At 42.0% G+C, this 15,818-nt stretch overlaps 1 protein-coding gene across 6 annotated transcripts in view; it reads left to right on the forward strand.

The window, feature by feature from the left end:
• The window catches only part of ZBTB7C (zinc finger and BTB domain containing 7C), a 187,890-nt gene extending 179,916 nt beyond the window's left edge, over positions 1–7,974 (forward strand). For all 6 annotated transcript variants that reach the window (XM_068251389.1, XM_068251390.1, XM_068251385.1 and 3 more), the window contains exon 3: positions 1,986–7,974. In XM_068251389.1, coding sequence (XP_068107490.1) covers positions 1,986–2,592 — 607 coding nt within the window. In that variant the 3' untranslated portion in view covers positions 2,593–7,974. The remainder of the gene's footprint in view (positions 1–1,985) is intronic.
• The last annotated feature ends 7,844 nt before the right edge of the window (positions 7,975–15,818 follow it).

Genomic DNA, 15,818 nt, shown 5'->3' on the forward strand with positions numbered 1-15,818 from the left:
GAGACTGCGTGGGCACCGGACAGCTGCAGGGGGCTGGTTGAAGTCCAAGGTGAGTAAAACTTTTTTTTATAGACTTAAGTGACCCTTTAAAGATTTCAAAGGCTGGAGAGTGGCAGATGTCTTGCGGAAAGGGATTCCAGGGGAGGGATGAAGCACATGAGAAATCTCCTATACGTGAATGCAAGGACGCGCTTCTAGAGGAGGACAGAAGAAGGTAGTTTTTGTTTATGTTTAAATTTACTTTTTAGTTTTTAACGTTGTCACTACTCAATGACACAGTCTTTGAAGTATGCCAGAGTTAAAATCTATGAACTATTGACCTTTTTTATCTATTCCCTACTCTCAGAAGCTGTTCTCTGCAAGAAAAAAGGTTGAGGGTTTCTACTAGGAGCCGTAGCCATTTCCTGTTCGGCCTCGACTCCCCTTGTGCTGCGATGAGAAAGCCCGAATCGCTAAGCCGTGACATGCATACCTGTAGGGATTTGGGTGCATACTGCAGAAACCTGCATCATGCCGTCTAGATTTGCACACCAGTGAGATCTGGATGGCAAAGCCATTGAAAAGATAGGCAGTGATCCCCGCCCCTCTCATCTGCGATGCAGATTCATGCCGAATTTGGCATCAGTGGCAATGGGCCCTCGTGGTTCTAACATTTTTATCGCTGAAGGTTATGCTATAGTCTGTCTAGGTCCTGACTAGAGGGAAACTGTCACTTACATACATTTCAGGCAGATAAATTAAAAAAGAAACACAGCCTAGTAATGTGTATGCTTGGCACTGTACATACACATGTCTATCTCATCACATCACGTCACCTATCCTTAAAGCAGACCTCAACTCAGAACATCCTCTCTGCTCTAAAAGATACACAACAGCATAATAACCTTTGAAACAAAAACATTTATTTGTTACAACTGATACAAATCCTAAAATAAATCTTCACTATTTCTACCACCTGATTCATGGAAGCAGACATATTGTTAACATCCTGTGCTTTCAAATGAGCTTATCTGCCATGGCAGTCATGTGACACATGGGACAGATCAAATTACAACTTGTGATTAGACACAAATGAGGGTGCATTTCCCTCTGTTTTCATTCTGTCCTGTGCAAGAGTTCAGGTCCACTTTAAAAGGACAACTGTAATGAGAGGGATTTGGAGGCTGCCATATTTATTTCCTTTTAAACAATACCAGTTGTCTGGCTATCCTGCTAATACTCTGCTTCTGATTCTTTTAGCCATAGCATGCAGCAGATCAGGTGTTTCTGACATCATTGTGAAATCTGACAAGATTAGCTGCATGCTTGTTTCTGGTGTTATTTAGACAGTATAGCAGACACATAGATCAGCAGGGCTGCCAGGCAACTGGTATTGTTTAAAGGGAACCAGAGATGAAGCACCCTCATGTATTTTACCATATATATCAGTGGGAACATTAGAGAAAACACCTACCCTGCTCTCTGTTTCATCCTTCACTGCTCAGCTTGCTTGTTAGCAGCCCTGATAAAATCGCAGACTGAGCATTCATTCTGGCTTTGCTCAGAAATCATTATAGCTGAGTCTGTCTTCTGTGATGTCTTTTCAAGTCCAAGCCTGCCCCCTGCTGGCTCTGCTCAGGAATCATTACAGCTGAGTCATTGTAGCAAAGCCAGACTGAATGCTCAGTCGGGGATTTTATCAGGTCTGATAAGAAACAAGCTGTACAGTGCAGAATTAAACGGAGAGCAGGGTAGGTGTTTTCTCTAATGTTCCCACTGATCTATATGATAAAATACATGAGGGTACTTAGTCTCTAGTTCACTTTAAAAATAAAATATGGCAGCCTCCCTTTCGTTACAGTTGTCCTTTAAGCATTAGTACACGGACACGTAATAACTTTTGACTTTATCCAATAAAAAATTCTTAAAACACTTGTGCCAAGGAGATTAAATTACCTGACCAGAATCGTTATGCTTTGAGTTTAACTTTCTCTGTTATTTTTCAGGCAGGACAAACTGAAGATTCACATGCGAAAACACACGGGAGAACGCCCTTACTTGTGCATCCACTGCAACGCCAAATTCGTGCATAACTACGACCTGAAGAACCACATGCGCATCCACACCGGGATCCGGCCTTACCAGTGCGAGTTCTGCTACAAAAGCTTCACCCGCTCTGACCACCTCCACCGTCACATAAAGAGACAGAGCTGCCGGCTGTCCCGTCCCAGGCGAGGGAGAAAGCCGGCCGCTTGGAGGAATTCCAATCTCTTGTATTCGCACGGCAGCCGCGTTGGAGAGGAAAGCTTCATGGTCATGCCTCCCAGCCTGGAGAACAACAAAAGCCATGTTGTGGGCTCGGGGGCAGTTGGTGTTCCGGGGCCTAGCCAAAAACATGTACTTGATGAGCCCAGAAACACTCTACACTTAGCGGACTTGGAGAAACAGTACGAGCACTCTCAGGCCAAACTCCTGGAGAGGACTCGTCTGGAGTCGGACAGAAATGGAGGACTGTACCAATTTTCTCTGGGTGATAATATTTCTCAGAGGCCGTTCTTTGACCCTTGGAGTATGACTTTGAACCATACTTCCCTTTCTGAGACCAGCAGCTAAACACACGGTTTGCTTTACCATTGGTATGCTTGAAAGTGATCTGCACAGACAAGAGTCAGCCATTTTGTGGACCAAAGCTTCACTTGGCTTTATGGCCAGTAATTGGCACTATGTCAGTACAAAGCATGGTGAGGTTCATTTTTTGAGAGAGCATTTGTCATTTTCTTTTGTTAAATCAAGTTATGAATATTTTTGGGCCAAAAACGTCAGGCCAGTCCTACACTTTCCTCAGAAACAATTGGCCTGACTCTCGCCTATAATTTTCATGGTTCACTTGCCTTGTCCCGTTATGCCAATACAAGTTGTTTGAAGGTCCAGTGGGAAGTCTTCAAATTGTGCTATGATGGCTCTATAGATAACTGCAGTTTTATAATCTATATATATAAAATCGTATGTATGTGTGTATGTGTGTATGTGCCGCGATCACTCGAAAACGGTTCGAACGATACTTGGTATACAGATCCCTTACTACCTGGGATATGTTCTGGGGTCTCGCGTCCCCCCTGCACACCTGGGCGGAGCTACAAACAGCTAATCAGATTCCACCCATTCATGTCAATGGAAATAATGTAAAAGGCTGCCATTCTCACAGTATTCAAGCCAGAGTCCCCACACTTGGTACAGTTAGTCACTTGGTGACTGAAGTTACAAATCCAGGAAAAGTGGGTGGAGCATAAAAAAGCCAATCAAATTTCAGCCATTCTTTTTTAATGGGAACATATACACTGCAGCCATTCTTAGACCGTTAATCGCAGGTTTCTCAAACTTGGCACACTTGGTCACTGGGGGAATGCGATTAAGATTCAAGAAAGTGGGTGGAGCCTACAACAGCCAATCAAAATTCACCTATTGATTTTCAAGGGGAATATTTAAACTGCTGCCATTCTTACACTGATAATGGCAGAGGCTTCAAACTTGCTACAGTCGGTCATTGGGTGACTGGGGTCCAAATTCACTAAAGGGGCAGGGCCACAAACAGCCAATCAGATTTCCTTGGTGAATAAAGCGCTTCCATTCACACATTTTTGATGCCAGGAACCTGAAAGATCACAAACTTGGTCATTGAGTGACTGTGTGTCAAGGTTTCAAAAAGTGGGTAGAGCCAAAAACAAATTTCAATAGGAAAATATAAACTGCAGCCATTCTTACACTGTTAATGGCAGGGTTGTCAAACTTTGCACAGTTGGTCACTGGGTGACTGGTATTAATATTCAGGAAAATGAGTGGAGCCTACAACAGCCAATCAAAATTCACCTGTTGATTTTCAAGGGGAATATTTAAATTGCTGCCATTCTTACACTGTTAATAGCAGATGCCTCAAACCTGGTACAGTTGGTCACTGGGGGTTCAAATTTAGAAAGGGGGCAGAACCACAAACAGCCAATCAGATTTGTTTAATTTCATTGGGAATATACAAACTAATACCAAGGACCCCAAAGCTCATAAACTTGGTAATTGACTGATTGTATGTCAAGGTTAGAAAAGGTGGGCGGTGCCAACAACTACATGTTTTACATGGGACATTATAAACTGCAACCATTCTTACACTGTTAATGGAAGTGTTCTCAAACTTGGCACAGTTGGTCACTGGGTGACTGGAATTGATTGATTTTCAAGGGAAATATTTACATTGCTGCCCTTCATGCACTCTTAATGGCAGAGGCCTCAATTCTGGTAGTCAGTCACTGGGAGACAGGGTTTTAAATTCTGAAAAGGGGGCGGGCACAAACAGCCAATCAGATTTGTTTAATTTCAGTGGGAAATTGCAATTTATTGATGCCAAGGACCCCAGAGCTCATAAACCTGGTCAAGGTTAGAAATAGTGGGCGAAGCCAAAAACAACAAATTTTTAACATGGGAAAATATAAACTGCAGCAATTTTTACACTGTTAATGGCAAGGTTCTCAAACTTGACACAGTTGCTCACTGGGTGACTGGGATTGATATTCAGAAATGTGGGTGGAGCCTACAACAGCCAATCAAAATTCATCTATTGATTTTCAAGGGGAATATTTACATTGCTACCATTCTTACACTGTTAATGGCAGAGGCCTCAAACCTAAAACAGTCATTGGATGACTGGGGTCCAAATTCACTAAAGGGGGTGGAGCCATAAACAGCCAATCAGATTTGTTAGATTGATTTCAGCCATTCTGTTATTGGCAGGGTTCTCAAACTTGACACAGTTGGTCACTGGATAACTGGGATTAATACTCATGAAAGTGGGTGGAGCCTTAAACAGCCAATCAAAACTCACCTATTGATTTTCAAGGGGAATATTGAAACTGCTGCCATTCTTACACAGTTCATGGCAGAGGCCTCAAACCTGCTGCAGGTTTGGTCATTAAGTGACTGGGGTTCAAATTCACTAAAGGGGCGGAGCCACAAACAGCCAATCAGATTTCTTTGTTGGATAAAATGCTTCCATTCACACCATTTTGATGCCAAGAACCCAAAAGCTCAAAACTTGGTCATTGTGTGTCAAGATTACAAAAAGTGGGTGGCGTCAAAAACAAATTTCCCTGGGAAAATGCAAGCTGCAGCCCTTCTTCACTGTTAATGGCAGGGTTCTCAAACGTTGCCCAGTTGGTTACTGGGTGATTGGGATTAATATTCAGAAAAGTGGGTTGAGCCTAAAAAAGCTAATCGAAATTCACCTGTTGTTTTTCAAGGGGAATATTGAAATTGCTGCCATTCTTGCACGGTTAATGGCACAAGCCTCAAACCTGGTACAGTTGAAATTTGTTTCATTTCAACGGGAAAATACAGATTATAATTGTAATTGAGTGACTGTGTGTCCAGGTTAGAAGAAAGTGGGCCGAGCCAAAAACAAATTTTACTGGGAAAATATAAACTGCAGCCATTTTTACACTGTAAATGGCAGGGTTCTCAAACTTTGCCCAGATGATCACTGGGTGACTGATATAATATTTAGGGAAGTGGGTGGAGCCTATAATAGCCAATCAAAATGCATTTGTTGATCAAGGGGAATATCTGAATTGCTGCCATTTTTACACTGTTAATAGCAGATGTCTAAAACCTGCTACAGTTGGCCATTGGTTGACTGGGGTTCAAATGCTGGAGAGTGGTGGAGCCACAAACAGCCTATCTGATTTGTTTGATTTCTATAGGAATATACAAATTATTGATGCCAAAGACCCCAAAGCTCACAAACTTGGTCATTGAGTGTTTGTGTGTTAGGGTTAGAAAAAGTGGATGGAGCCAACACCAGCCAAATACATACACAGGCAACGCCGGGTCATCAGCTAGTTGGTTGAACTGGAATGATCATATAAACCCCAACACTTGACATCTCCTTACATACAGGCTACCCCCCATTATTACAGATCTCAAGCTTCTCTTGACTCTTTCACCGTCTGACAAGAGGCATTGGCCTCAATTCACTAAGTTTATCTCCTGTCTTTAATAACTCTTCTAGAGTTGTTACCATGGTGATAAGGCATGTAGTATTCAGGAAACATTTTACCTCAGGCAAACCTAAAGTTAACTCTTCTGTCTTTAAGTTAACTCTTCAATCCTTAAAATAACTCCAGAGTTAAAGACAGGCTGTTTATTAACTGCATGTGAAAATAACTACAGAGGAGGTAAATTAACTACAGAGGAGGTAAAATAACTACAGAGGAGGTAACTTAACTACAGAGGAGGTAACTTAAGGAATGAAGAGATAAGATAACTCTCTCTTATGTGGAGGTAAGTTTTCTCTTGCCTTATTATCTCCAGCATGATCTTAGTGAATTGAGGCCATTGAGTTCTTGACCAAAGAGGTCCTCATAATGCTCAGAAATGAGTAGAGGTGTGATGAGAGTTGTGCAAAGATGGGTAAAAAAAAAGGATAAAGAAGGTGAACCAGGAAGACCAATTGCGAGGTGGAAGACCAACCACGGAAAACCAAAACGGGGTTCACTGGTCAAGAACTTGAATAATGTTCTTTGCTTCTGATTTACGTCCAGGTTCTACAATGCTCATGCAGTGAGTGTTACTACATTTGGTACAGTAAAAACATCACATTTGGGTAACAGCTTTGCAGAAAATGGGCATTGTATTGCTTACAACCCTTGTACCTTCTTGTAGAAGGAGAAACTGAACACTTCTTGCATTAGCTCTATTTTTCAACAACAAGATTACACAGGTTGGAAATTCTGGTGGGAAAACAACTCCTGAAAGTGTAAAGCGTTGGGGTAGATGGACCAATGGAAAATACAATTAAAGTTACCAAACATGCCAGAGATATTGACCTGGGTTGGTTTGGCATCTTCAGAGTGATATAAATACCATAACTAGAGGTATGGGTTAGGGACAAGCAAACAGATTTTTGGGGAATCCCGAATTCCAACAAATTTTGTCATTTCCAGTTAAAAGTCGAAATTTCATTCAATTCCAATGAATACATTCCAAACATTACATGAAATTTTGAAATGATGCTCCTTTATGGACCCCCCCCCCCCCCCCCCATCACTAATTAAAACAAAAAAAAGTTAGAATTCTGATGTAATCTTGTCTTTGACTTCAATGTAAAATTCAGGTGCATATTTCAAGTTTTGCATTAGACTCATAAAGCAAAATTGTCACCTATTATAAAACATACAGATGAAACGCCAAAAATTAGAATATCGTGCAAAAGTCCATTTATTTCAGTAATTCAACTTAAAAGGTGAAACTAATACATGAAATAGGTGTTTTGGATTCATAAGCTCTAGTCTGACACTTTGAGCCTAGAGCATTGAACATTGTCACAATATTCTAATGGTCTGAGATTTTGATTTTGGGGTTCTCATGTGCTTTAAGCCATAATCATCAAAATTATAACAAATAAAGGCTTTAAATATCTTGATTTGCATATAACGAGTCTATTTCATAGATACGTTTCACCTTTTAAATTGAATTACCGAAATATATGGTCTTTTGCAAAATATTCTAATTTTTGGGGGTTTCACCTGTATTTTCTGCACTAATCTAAAACTGGTCATAAAAGTATGCTGGTGAAACTCGAAAAAATTTGAATATCGTGCAAAAGTAAATTTTTTTCAGTATCCATCTTAAAAGGTGAAACTAATACATGTAATAGGAACTCTATGCAGGTGTTTTGGATGAATTCGCTGATTAGAGTCTGACTCGTTGAGCCTAAAATATTAAACCTTTTTTCACAATATTCTAATGGTCTAATATTTTGGGGTTCTCATGAGCTGTAAGCCATAATCATCAAAATTATAACAAATAAAGGCTTGAAATATCTTGAATTGCATGTAATGAGTCTATTTCATATACAGTATTAGGTTTCACCTTTTAAGTTGAATTACAAAAATAAATGGACTTTTGCGCGATATTCTAATTTTTCCAGTTTTACCTGTATTGTAATATTGATCAAGACTGCCTATTAAAGGGAAGGTTCAGGGAGGGATAAAAAAATAAATAAAAATCCATATCCACTTACCTGGGGCTTCCTCCAGCCCGTGGAAGGCAGGAGGTGCCCTCGCCACCGCTCCGCAGGCTCCCGGTCGTCTCCGGTGGCCGACCCGACCTGGCCATGCCCGGCTGCCAGATCGGGCTCTTCTGCGCTCCAATCTGCGCCTCACGGGGGCGCGCTGCCGCAGTGCAGCCCGGAGGACGTCCGATGACGTCAGCGCGCCCACGTGGAACGCAGAAGAGCCCGTCGTTGGAGCGCAGAAGAGCCCGAGCTGGCAGCCGGCCTGGCCAGGTCGGGTCGGCCACCAGAGACCACCTGGAGCCTGCGGAGCGGCGGCAAGGGCACCTCCTGCCTTCCACGGGCTGGAGGAAGCCCCAGGTAAGTGGATATGGATTTTTTTTTAATCCCTCCCTGAACCTTCCCTTTAATTCATTTAATGCACACCAAGCATTAGGAAGGACACTGACAATTGAAAAGCATGGGCTAATTTTTGTTCATACGAAACAAATTACCTCCTGATCACAAAGCGATTATATCTGTTTTCAGAAGTAGCTAGTAGGGATGATCAATGAGATGCAAATACTTCTGAGTTTATGCAAATTTATATGCAAATATATGCAGCTTAAAAATGGACCAATCAATTTAAACCTGGGTTTAAAATTGATTGGTCCGGTTTCAAACTGCATATATTTGCATAATTTCAGAAGTATTTGCATATCATTGATCATCCCTAGTAGTCAGTTATATTTGGCGCCTTCCTCTGTTCCTCAGTTACTGCACCTGTCGGGAATGGTCATATCTACATGTAAATATGATGTATGTGTTCACTGGTTTACAATCCAATCCCACAGGTAAATTATCAATGCTCATCCATCATTAATTATACACTAGGGAACACTTGGGGATTTATGTGAAGCTTTGCGGAGAAAAACATGTATTCAAATAATTCTGCCCTCTTACAAGTAGAGTGGTGATTGATTCACCGATATGCTAGGTTGGTTTTAAGGTTAAAGAGACTCTGTAACAAAAATGTCATCCTTATTTCTTCTATCCAATAAGTTCCTATACCTGTTCTAATGTGCTCTGTCTAACTGCAGCCTTTTGTAGTTGCACAGTGGCTGTGTTATCTCTGTTATATGATCTCTGTTATATGATCCTCTGTCGGCTCTGTCGGGCTCAGGCACTAAGGCTGGAATGTGCTGTGCTGTCTGTGATTGGATAGAAGCTATACACACCCTCTCCAGGCCCCCTGCACACTCTGCATGACTCACACACTAAGCTACTCTCAGCGTATTACTTGCTATGTCTTTTGTTTGTAAACACTGTATAAAAATGGCAATTACAAGCCAGGATTGCAGCAGGGAGAGGCAGAAACAGCACAGAGGGGCCCAGGAGAACATAATGAATAGAATGGTATGCTTTTTATTGTATGAATTTTAGAGTACAGATTCTCTTTAAGGCCCATACAGAATCTACATGGATGTTAGTCAATGAGCATTGGTACCCGGTCTCTCGGACGACATCGAGGGCCATGGCTGTCCAGACGCGTAGTTAGCCTACAAACTAGCGATGCATTCTGTTGCAGTGTGGGGGTAGTTAGTTGGCAGAGGGCTGACGGAGCAGTGCAGATATGACATTACATGGTGGGCGGGTGCCGAGCAGAGCGAACAAAGCTATTGGCCATCACTCCGCCACATTGATCCACCTGGTGCAACGCTGGTCACACAGTGGTCAGGGCTTGCGGTACACACGCCAGATTATTGGCAGAGTGTACGGGCCTTTGATGATCAGAGCCAGATTAAGACCACGCAAGTAGAGCAATGATTTTAATAATAATGATTTATAGCTAGGTCTCCGGCAAAGGCCACAGGTGCCCCATCTACAGTAGGGCTTGATCACCCATAAGGCAACTGACGCAGATCTTGTAAGCGGAGTCTGCATGGACTCTGCGTCATCCAAAGCACTTCCGTTGCATCACAACGCGAATACTGTGGCCAGTTTCCTAGAAACTAATGGCCACACCCTGACAAGGGTACGGCTGGGGAGAGTACTGCGACATGACGGAATAATGTGCAAGGGACCTAAAGGTATATGTTCAGACATACAGTAGGACATATTTTTGTAAATCTAGCAACAGATCAGTAATTACTATCTTTCAAGAGCCAAATGTGCGTGTCCCTTCAGTACAGCTCATTTCCCCACCTCTCTGGATGCAGCTGATGGGCAGGTCAACCAGGTGTGATCATGTGATGCCCAAAGCAGAAGGCACAATAGATCAGACATTCTGGACTACATTCCCCAAGATGCCACCATTACAGCAAAGATTATCTGTCTACATAAAGTGGCAGGATTTACATCTGACAGGAAATAGGTGGTGATTAGGCATTAGACCTCAATCTGCTAACAGGAAGCTAGCCAGGCAACAAAGGTCTGAAGCCAGTATGAATTCACAGGAGCTAAAGACTTTCCTAACAGTCCTCAGCTTTGGTGGCCCTACGCAGTTCATATTAGATCACTTAACTAAGGGTAAACCAAGTCATAATCCCCTTTATTCCAGAGCCTCTCTTATGGCAGCTCCTAATCCTTAAAGGATACCCGAGGTGACATGTGACATGATGAGATAGACATGTGTATATACAGTGCCTAGCACACAAATAACTATGCTGCATTCCTTGTTTTTTCTTTCTCAGCCTGAAAGAGTTAAACATCAGGTACGTAAGTGGCAGTTTCTTTCTGAGTCAGAACTGGGTCAGACTACAGTGTGACGTGACCCTCACTGATAAGAAGTAACTATAAAAACACTTTCCTAGCAGAAAATGGCATCTGAGAGCAGGAAAGGGCTAAAAAAGTAGTCAATAGTTCAAAGATTTTAGCTACTTCAATGAATGTGTCATTGACCAAAAACAACAGTAAAAACTTAAAAAGTGGATTTAAATATGAAATAAAACTGTGGAATATCTTAAAAAGTCATTTTTATGAGAAGGAGGATAGATACAATTGTTTATTTCATTAGTTTATTTTCACCTCGGGTGTCCTTTAAATAGTCTTAGCCCAGACATAAGGTGTCACACACACGCTCTACTTTTAGGAACGACGGATCCGTCAGACCCTCCCACTGGGCGGGCATTCCAGTGACAGTAGAGTGTGTGTACAGTCTGTCAGCAGATTGATAAGGCTGTTTCTGAACGATCCGCTCAGTGGATAAGGAAGGGAGGGTCCAGCGGAAAATCCTTCTCTTTTGCAGATATCTACTGCATGAAAATCTGCCTTACTAGTGTGGATGGTACGAGGACCTCTTGTGTACAAATAGCAAATTGCAGTCTCTGACTTCAGATTATATACCAGATGTGAGAAAGCATGGACCAGGTTTGTTGCATTGAACAAGAGATGTCACTCTATCATGTTTTCAAACCTGAGGTAGTTTGTTATTGGAGGAGAGCAAATGGATGACTTGGCCAAGGTGGTGATACCACTTCTTTATTTTTTTCATAAAGCTGGTGGCAGGAAGATAGCCAACTTTACTGTTTACCTGAAATAGACAAAAATGAGGCCCTTCTTCTGACCAGGCAGTGAAGCAGGGGTGTGTGCTTCTCCAGTGTACATAGCCTTGCAAAATAACTTTACTCTTGATTTTTGCTCTTCAGCCAGAGTTCTCCTTTAAGTTGCATTATGTACATACGCCACAAGTGATTCTATTTGTTTTGTTTTTTTTAAATCTGTGCATACATTTTAAGAACGACCAACATATCCAAAGATGGCTGTAAGTGTATGATGTACCAGAACTTGAAAATGATGTATGAATTGTTCAAATTATTTTTCTATTTATGATAATTTTTATGTGTTGATGTATAAAAAAAAATCTAAATAAATAGGTTTGGCTTTAACAGGGTTATTGGATGTTGTTACTGATCAGCAGAAGTGTTACACTGGCTACAAAGATGTTGTTTTATAATCTACAGTGGCAGCAGGAACATGGCTCCTCCTGATAGGAGGGATCACTACTTAGTCAGAGGAGCTGATTGGCTGGTGAGAATACACTATGCAGATATTCCAGGACACACAGGGCCGGATATCTGGAAAGGCCACAGAGGCCCGGGCCTTGGGTGGCAGCTGGGGAAGGGGCGGCTGGACATGGAAGAGGGATTGCTGTACATGGAAGAAAAGGAAATACAAATGGAATACAGAGGTTGCAAATAAGGAGCAACACATGGAAATAAGGAGCTGTTGCCCAAGGGACATGTATAGAACTGAAGGAGGCTGCTGTACATGAATGTTAGACATGAAAGAGAGGGCTGCGCAGTGATTAGGAAGGGGGTGCAGTACATGGAAGGGGAGTTGCAAGAAAGTTAAAAAAGTTGGCCTAGGGGTGAAAAAAGTATAAATCAGGTCTTGAGGACACCCAGGTACATATTGTATACAGCAGGACATTCAGCTGCATCCTTCTGCAAGTACACGTAAGACTGCACAACCTCATCCTCTAATAAAAGTCAGCAATTCAATTTCGGCTGGCAGACTAGTATCAATAATCAAGCAGTTTATTGTATGCACAACAGCATGTTGTGCATACAATAAACTGCTTGATTATTGATACTGGTGTGCCAGCCGAACTTGAATTGCTGATACTGGACTGATGTTGCTTCTGCATCAAGGCTGAGCACCCAACACCCACGGCAAGGTGTGCCTATCCATAACCAGATACTGCACTATAAAAAAAGTCGCTGCAACCGCTGTGTGACACTTGAGTCCATGTGCACCACCTACATACATAGTATGGCCATTTCTTCAGGCTCTGAGGCTGCTGCAGCTCCTGATTGGCTCCCCAGGAAGAGGGGAGCATTTTGGAGCCCTGGAGAAAAAGAATGGAATGCGAACAGTTTGCGGGAGGGGAGGGAAGGAGGTAAATGGACGGAGCAGCTGGGGGTTCTAGCACCCGTTATTCTAATGGGTCTAAGGTCTAGTACAAGTAATAATGGTGTCATGTCTTTTGGCCCAGGGTACCACAGTAACGGGAAAGGTGAATTTTGCCCATTCCCCAACGGTCCTCTAGGACTAGGTAACCCAAACTTTTCACAGCACCTACCTACCTAATCCTAATCCCCCCACCTCCATTATGGCTAATTTTCATTTCCTTCTGTGGCTATCCCGATCTGTAATCCCTTCACTACTGCTGCCCTCGATAGCCAAGACCTTTCACCTTTTCTTTACATAGGGTTCACACTTCTTAAAATTATTGTTCAATTAGATTTTTCTATCTTGAGGCCTCGTTCAGACTATACACGCTGCCGTGCGCATTTTGGCAGCGCGTATAGTGTGCGATGCGCAAGAACGGTAGAAGGGCATAGACAGCCCTTCTACCATTCCCATCATATGCACTGCGTGGCAGCGCGATTGCGCTATCGCGTGCTGCACGCATTTTTGGTAATCGCAGCGCAGATCCCATTCATTGTAATGAATGAGATCTGCAGCGCATAGTAGCGCAGATGGCGTGCGATCGGACGCGTTGCGTTCCGATCGCATATCCATCTGCGCTAAATGATGTGAACGAGGCCTTAAAAATTCTGATGACCACTCTGCTTACTTGAGTGTTTCAATGCAAGTCAATGGAAACACAAAAAAATGGTGTGTTTTTTTAAGTTTAATTTGGCATCTACATTTTACAAATAAAGTACAAGTTTCGTAGAGACTTGTATGTCTGACCAAATTGCCCTCTTTGGTGTCATATTGGCATGTTAAGGAAAACTGTGGAAACAAGAAGAAAAATATTTTTTCAAAAAGACCTTGTAGTTTTTGAGAAAATTGATTTTAACTGGTTCGCATTTCATGGTTTTACCACTTAAAGAGAAGGTCCAAGGTAAATAAAAAACAAAAATCTACTTACCCAGGGCTTCCTCCAGCCGTCCTGTTCCCTCGCCGCAGCTCTGCTCCCAGCCGGTGGACCAGGGTCCCCTCCGGTGAAGATGCCGACCTGGCAAGGTTGGCATCTACTGCGCCTGTGAGAGAGCTGCTTGGTGTTCGTAACCAAGAATTGAACTTAATCCCAATCAGTAGCTGACACCCCCTTTCCCATGAGAAATCTTTTCCTTTTCACAAACGGATCATCAGGGGGCTCTGTATGGCTGATATTAGGGTGAAACCCCTCCCACAGTGTGATATTAAGACCATGGCTCTGACATCACACTGTGGGAGCCTTGTTGCATTGTGGGAAATAACAACTGGCAAAACAAGCAAGCAGCATCTCTTTCCAGTGACATCACCTGCCAGCAGTAAAAATGTCACCATGTGATAAATGTCAGAATATAAATAAGGGAGAGAAGATTTTACAATGGGCAAACACTGACTAAATCATTTACACATAATTATTGTACAAATGAAGCACTTTATCACATTATTTTCACTGGAGTTCCTCTTTTTTAATGTAATAAAAAAGTGCTTCATTTTTACAATAATTATGTATAAATGATTTAGCCAGTGTTTGCCCATTGTAAAATATTTTAAATCCCTGATTTACATTCTGACATTTATTACATGGTGACATTTTTACTGTAGGCAGGTGATGTAGCTGCTGCATGCTTTTTTGGCAGTTGGAAACAGCTGTAAACAGCTATTTCCCACAATGTAACAGGGTTCACAGACAGAAAACTGCCAGAAGTACCTCGGTACTCAGAGCTTCTTGTGGGAGGGGTTTAACCACAATATCAGCCATACAGCGCCCCCTGATGGTCTGTTTGTGAAAAGGAATAGATTTCTCATGTAAAAGGGGGTATTAGCTACTGATTGGGATAAAGTTCAATTCTTGGTCAGAGTTTCTCTTTAAGTGCAAACGTGAACTTTTGAAGGAAAGTTAGTATTAAATGCGAATGGGGAACAGCAAAAGTCTGCCGTGAACTGTTCTCCCGGTGAACTGTTTTGACCGTCGCTACTCATGCTGTCCAGAGAGTTCTTTATGAAGAGAAGCCTATTGACATCCAGTAATATCCAGCATGTCTCGCTCTACAATTGGATTATGTTTTGTTGTGATCCCAGAAGTCTGCTCAGAAAAAGTCAGCAAGCGTCAATCTGCTTTTCCATCCCGTAAACCTAAATCCAATAATCCCGAGCTCCAAAGCACAGACATGTCACTTATTCCTGGGATTCACGCTACACAAGACTGGCCGGACACTACGGGGAGGCATATGTCCCAACCCTCCCGCTTTCCAAAAAACAGTCCCAATTTTTGTTCAAAATCCCTCTGTACCCCTGTGCTGCATAGGTGTCCCTCTTTCGTGAATTTAAGGTAACAAAGGGCGTTCCGCACGCGTACGTACAAAAAGGCCGTCGGGAAAAAAAGGCGCGGGGTGTAAACGAGAATTAATAATTAATCATTAATAGCGTTTATAAAAATATTGTGCTATATTTGGTTTACAAATAATGTTTTACAAATTTATAAATCATTAAATAATGTTTATGAAATCGGCAATAGTAAAAACGTTAATCTTCCCGGTTTCAAAAGTGAAACTTACAATTACGTTTATAAAAAAAGATAATATATGTTTAATTCTTATAATTGTATATTATTGTGAATAACCTTCATTTATTGTTTGTTCTTATTATAAAATGTGAAAATATTGTTTAGAACGATGATATAAATATAACTACGTTCGTAATAAGTGTTGTAAAACATTAGTAAGTATTACTAAAATTTTACTAAAACTATACCTAAGCCTACTCTCACACAGAACCCTCCCTGTACCTATCCCTAACCCCTAGACCCCCCTGGTGGTGCCTAAACCTAAGACCCCCCTGGTGGTGCCTAAACCTAAGA

This window comes from Hyperolius riggenbachi, chromosome 1, assembly GCF_040937935.1.
Source record: "Hyperolius riggenbachi isolate aHypRig1 chromosome 1, aHypRig1.pri, whole genome shotgun sequence".
Taxonomy (NCBI): Eukaryota; Metazoa; Chordata; class Amphibia; order Anura; family Hyperoliidae; genus Hyperolius; species Hyperolius riggenbachi.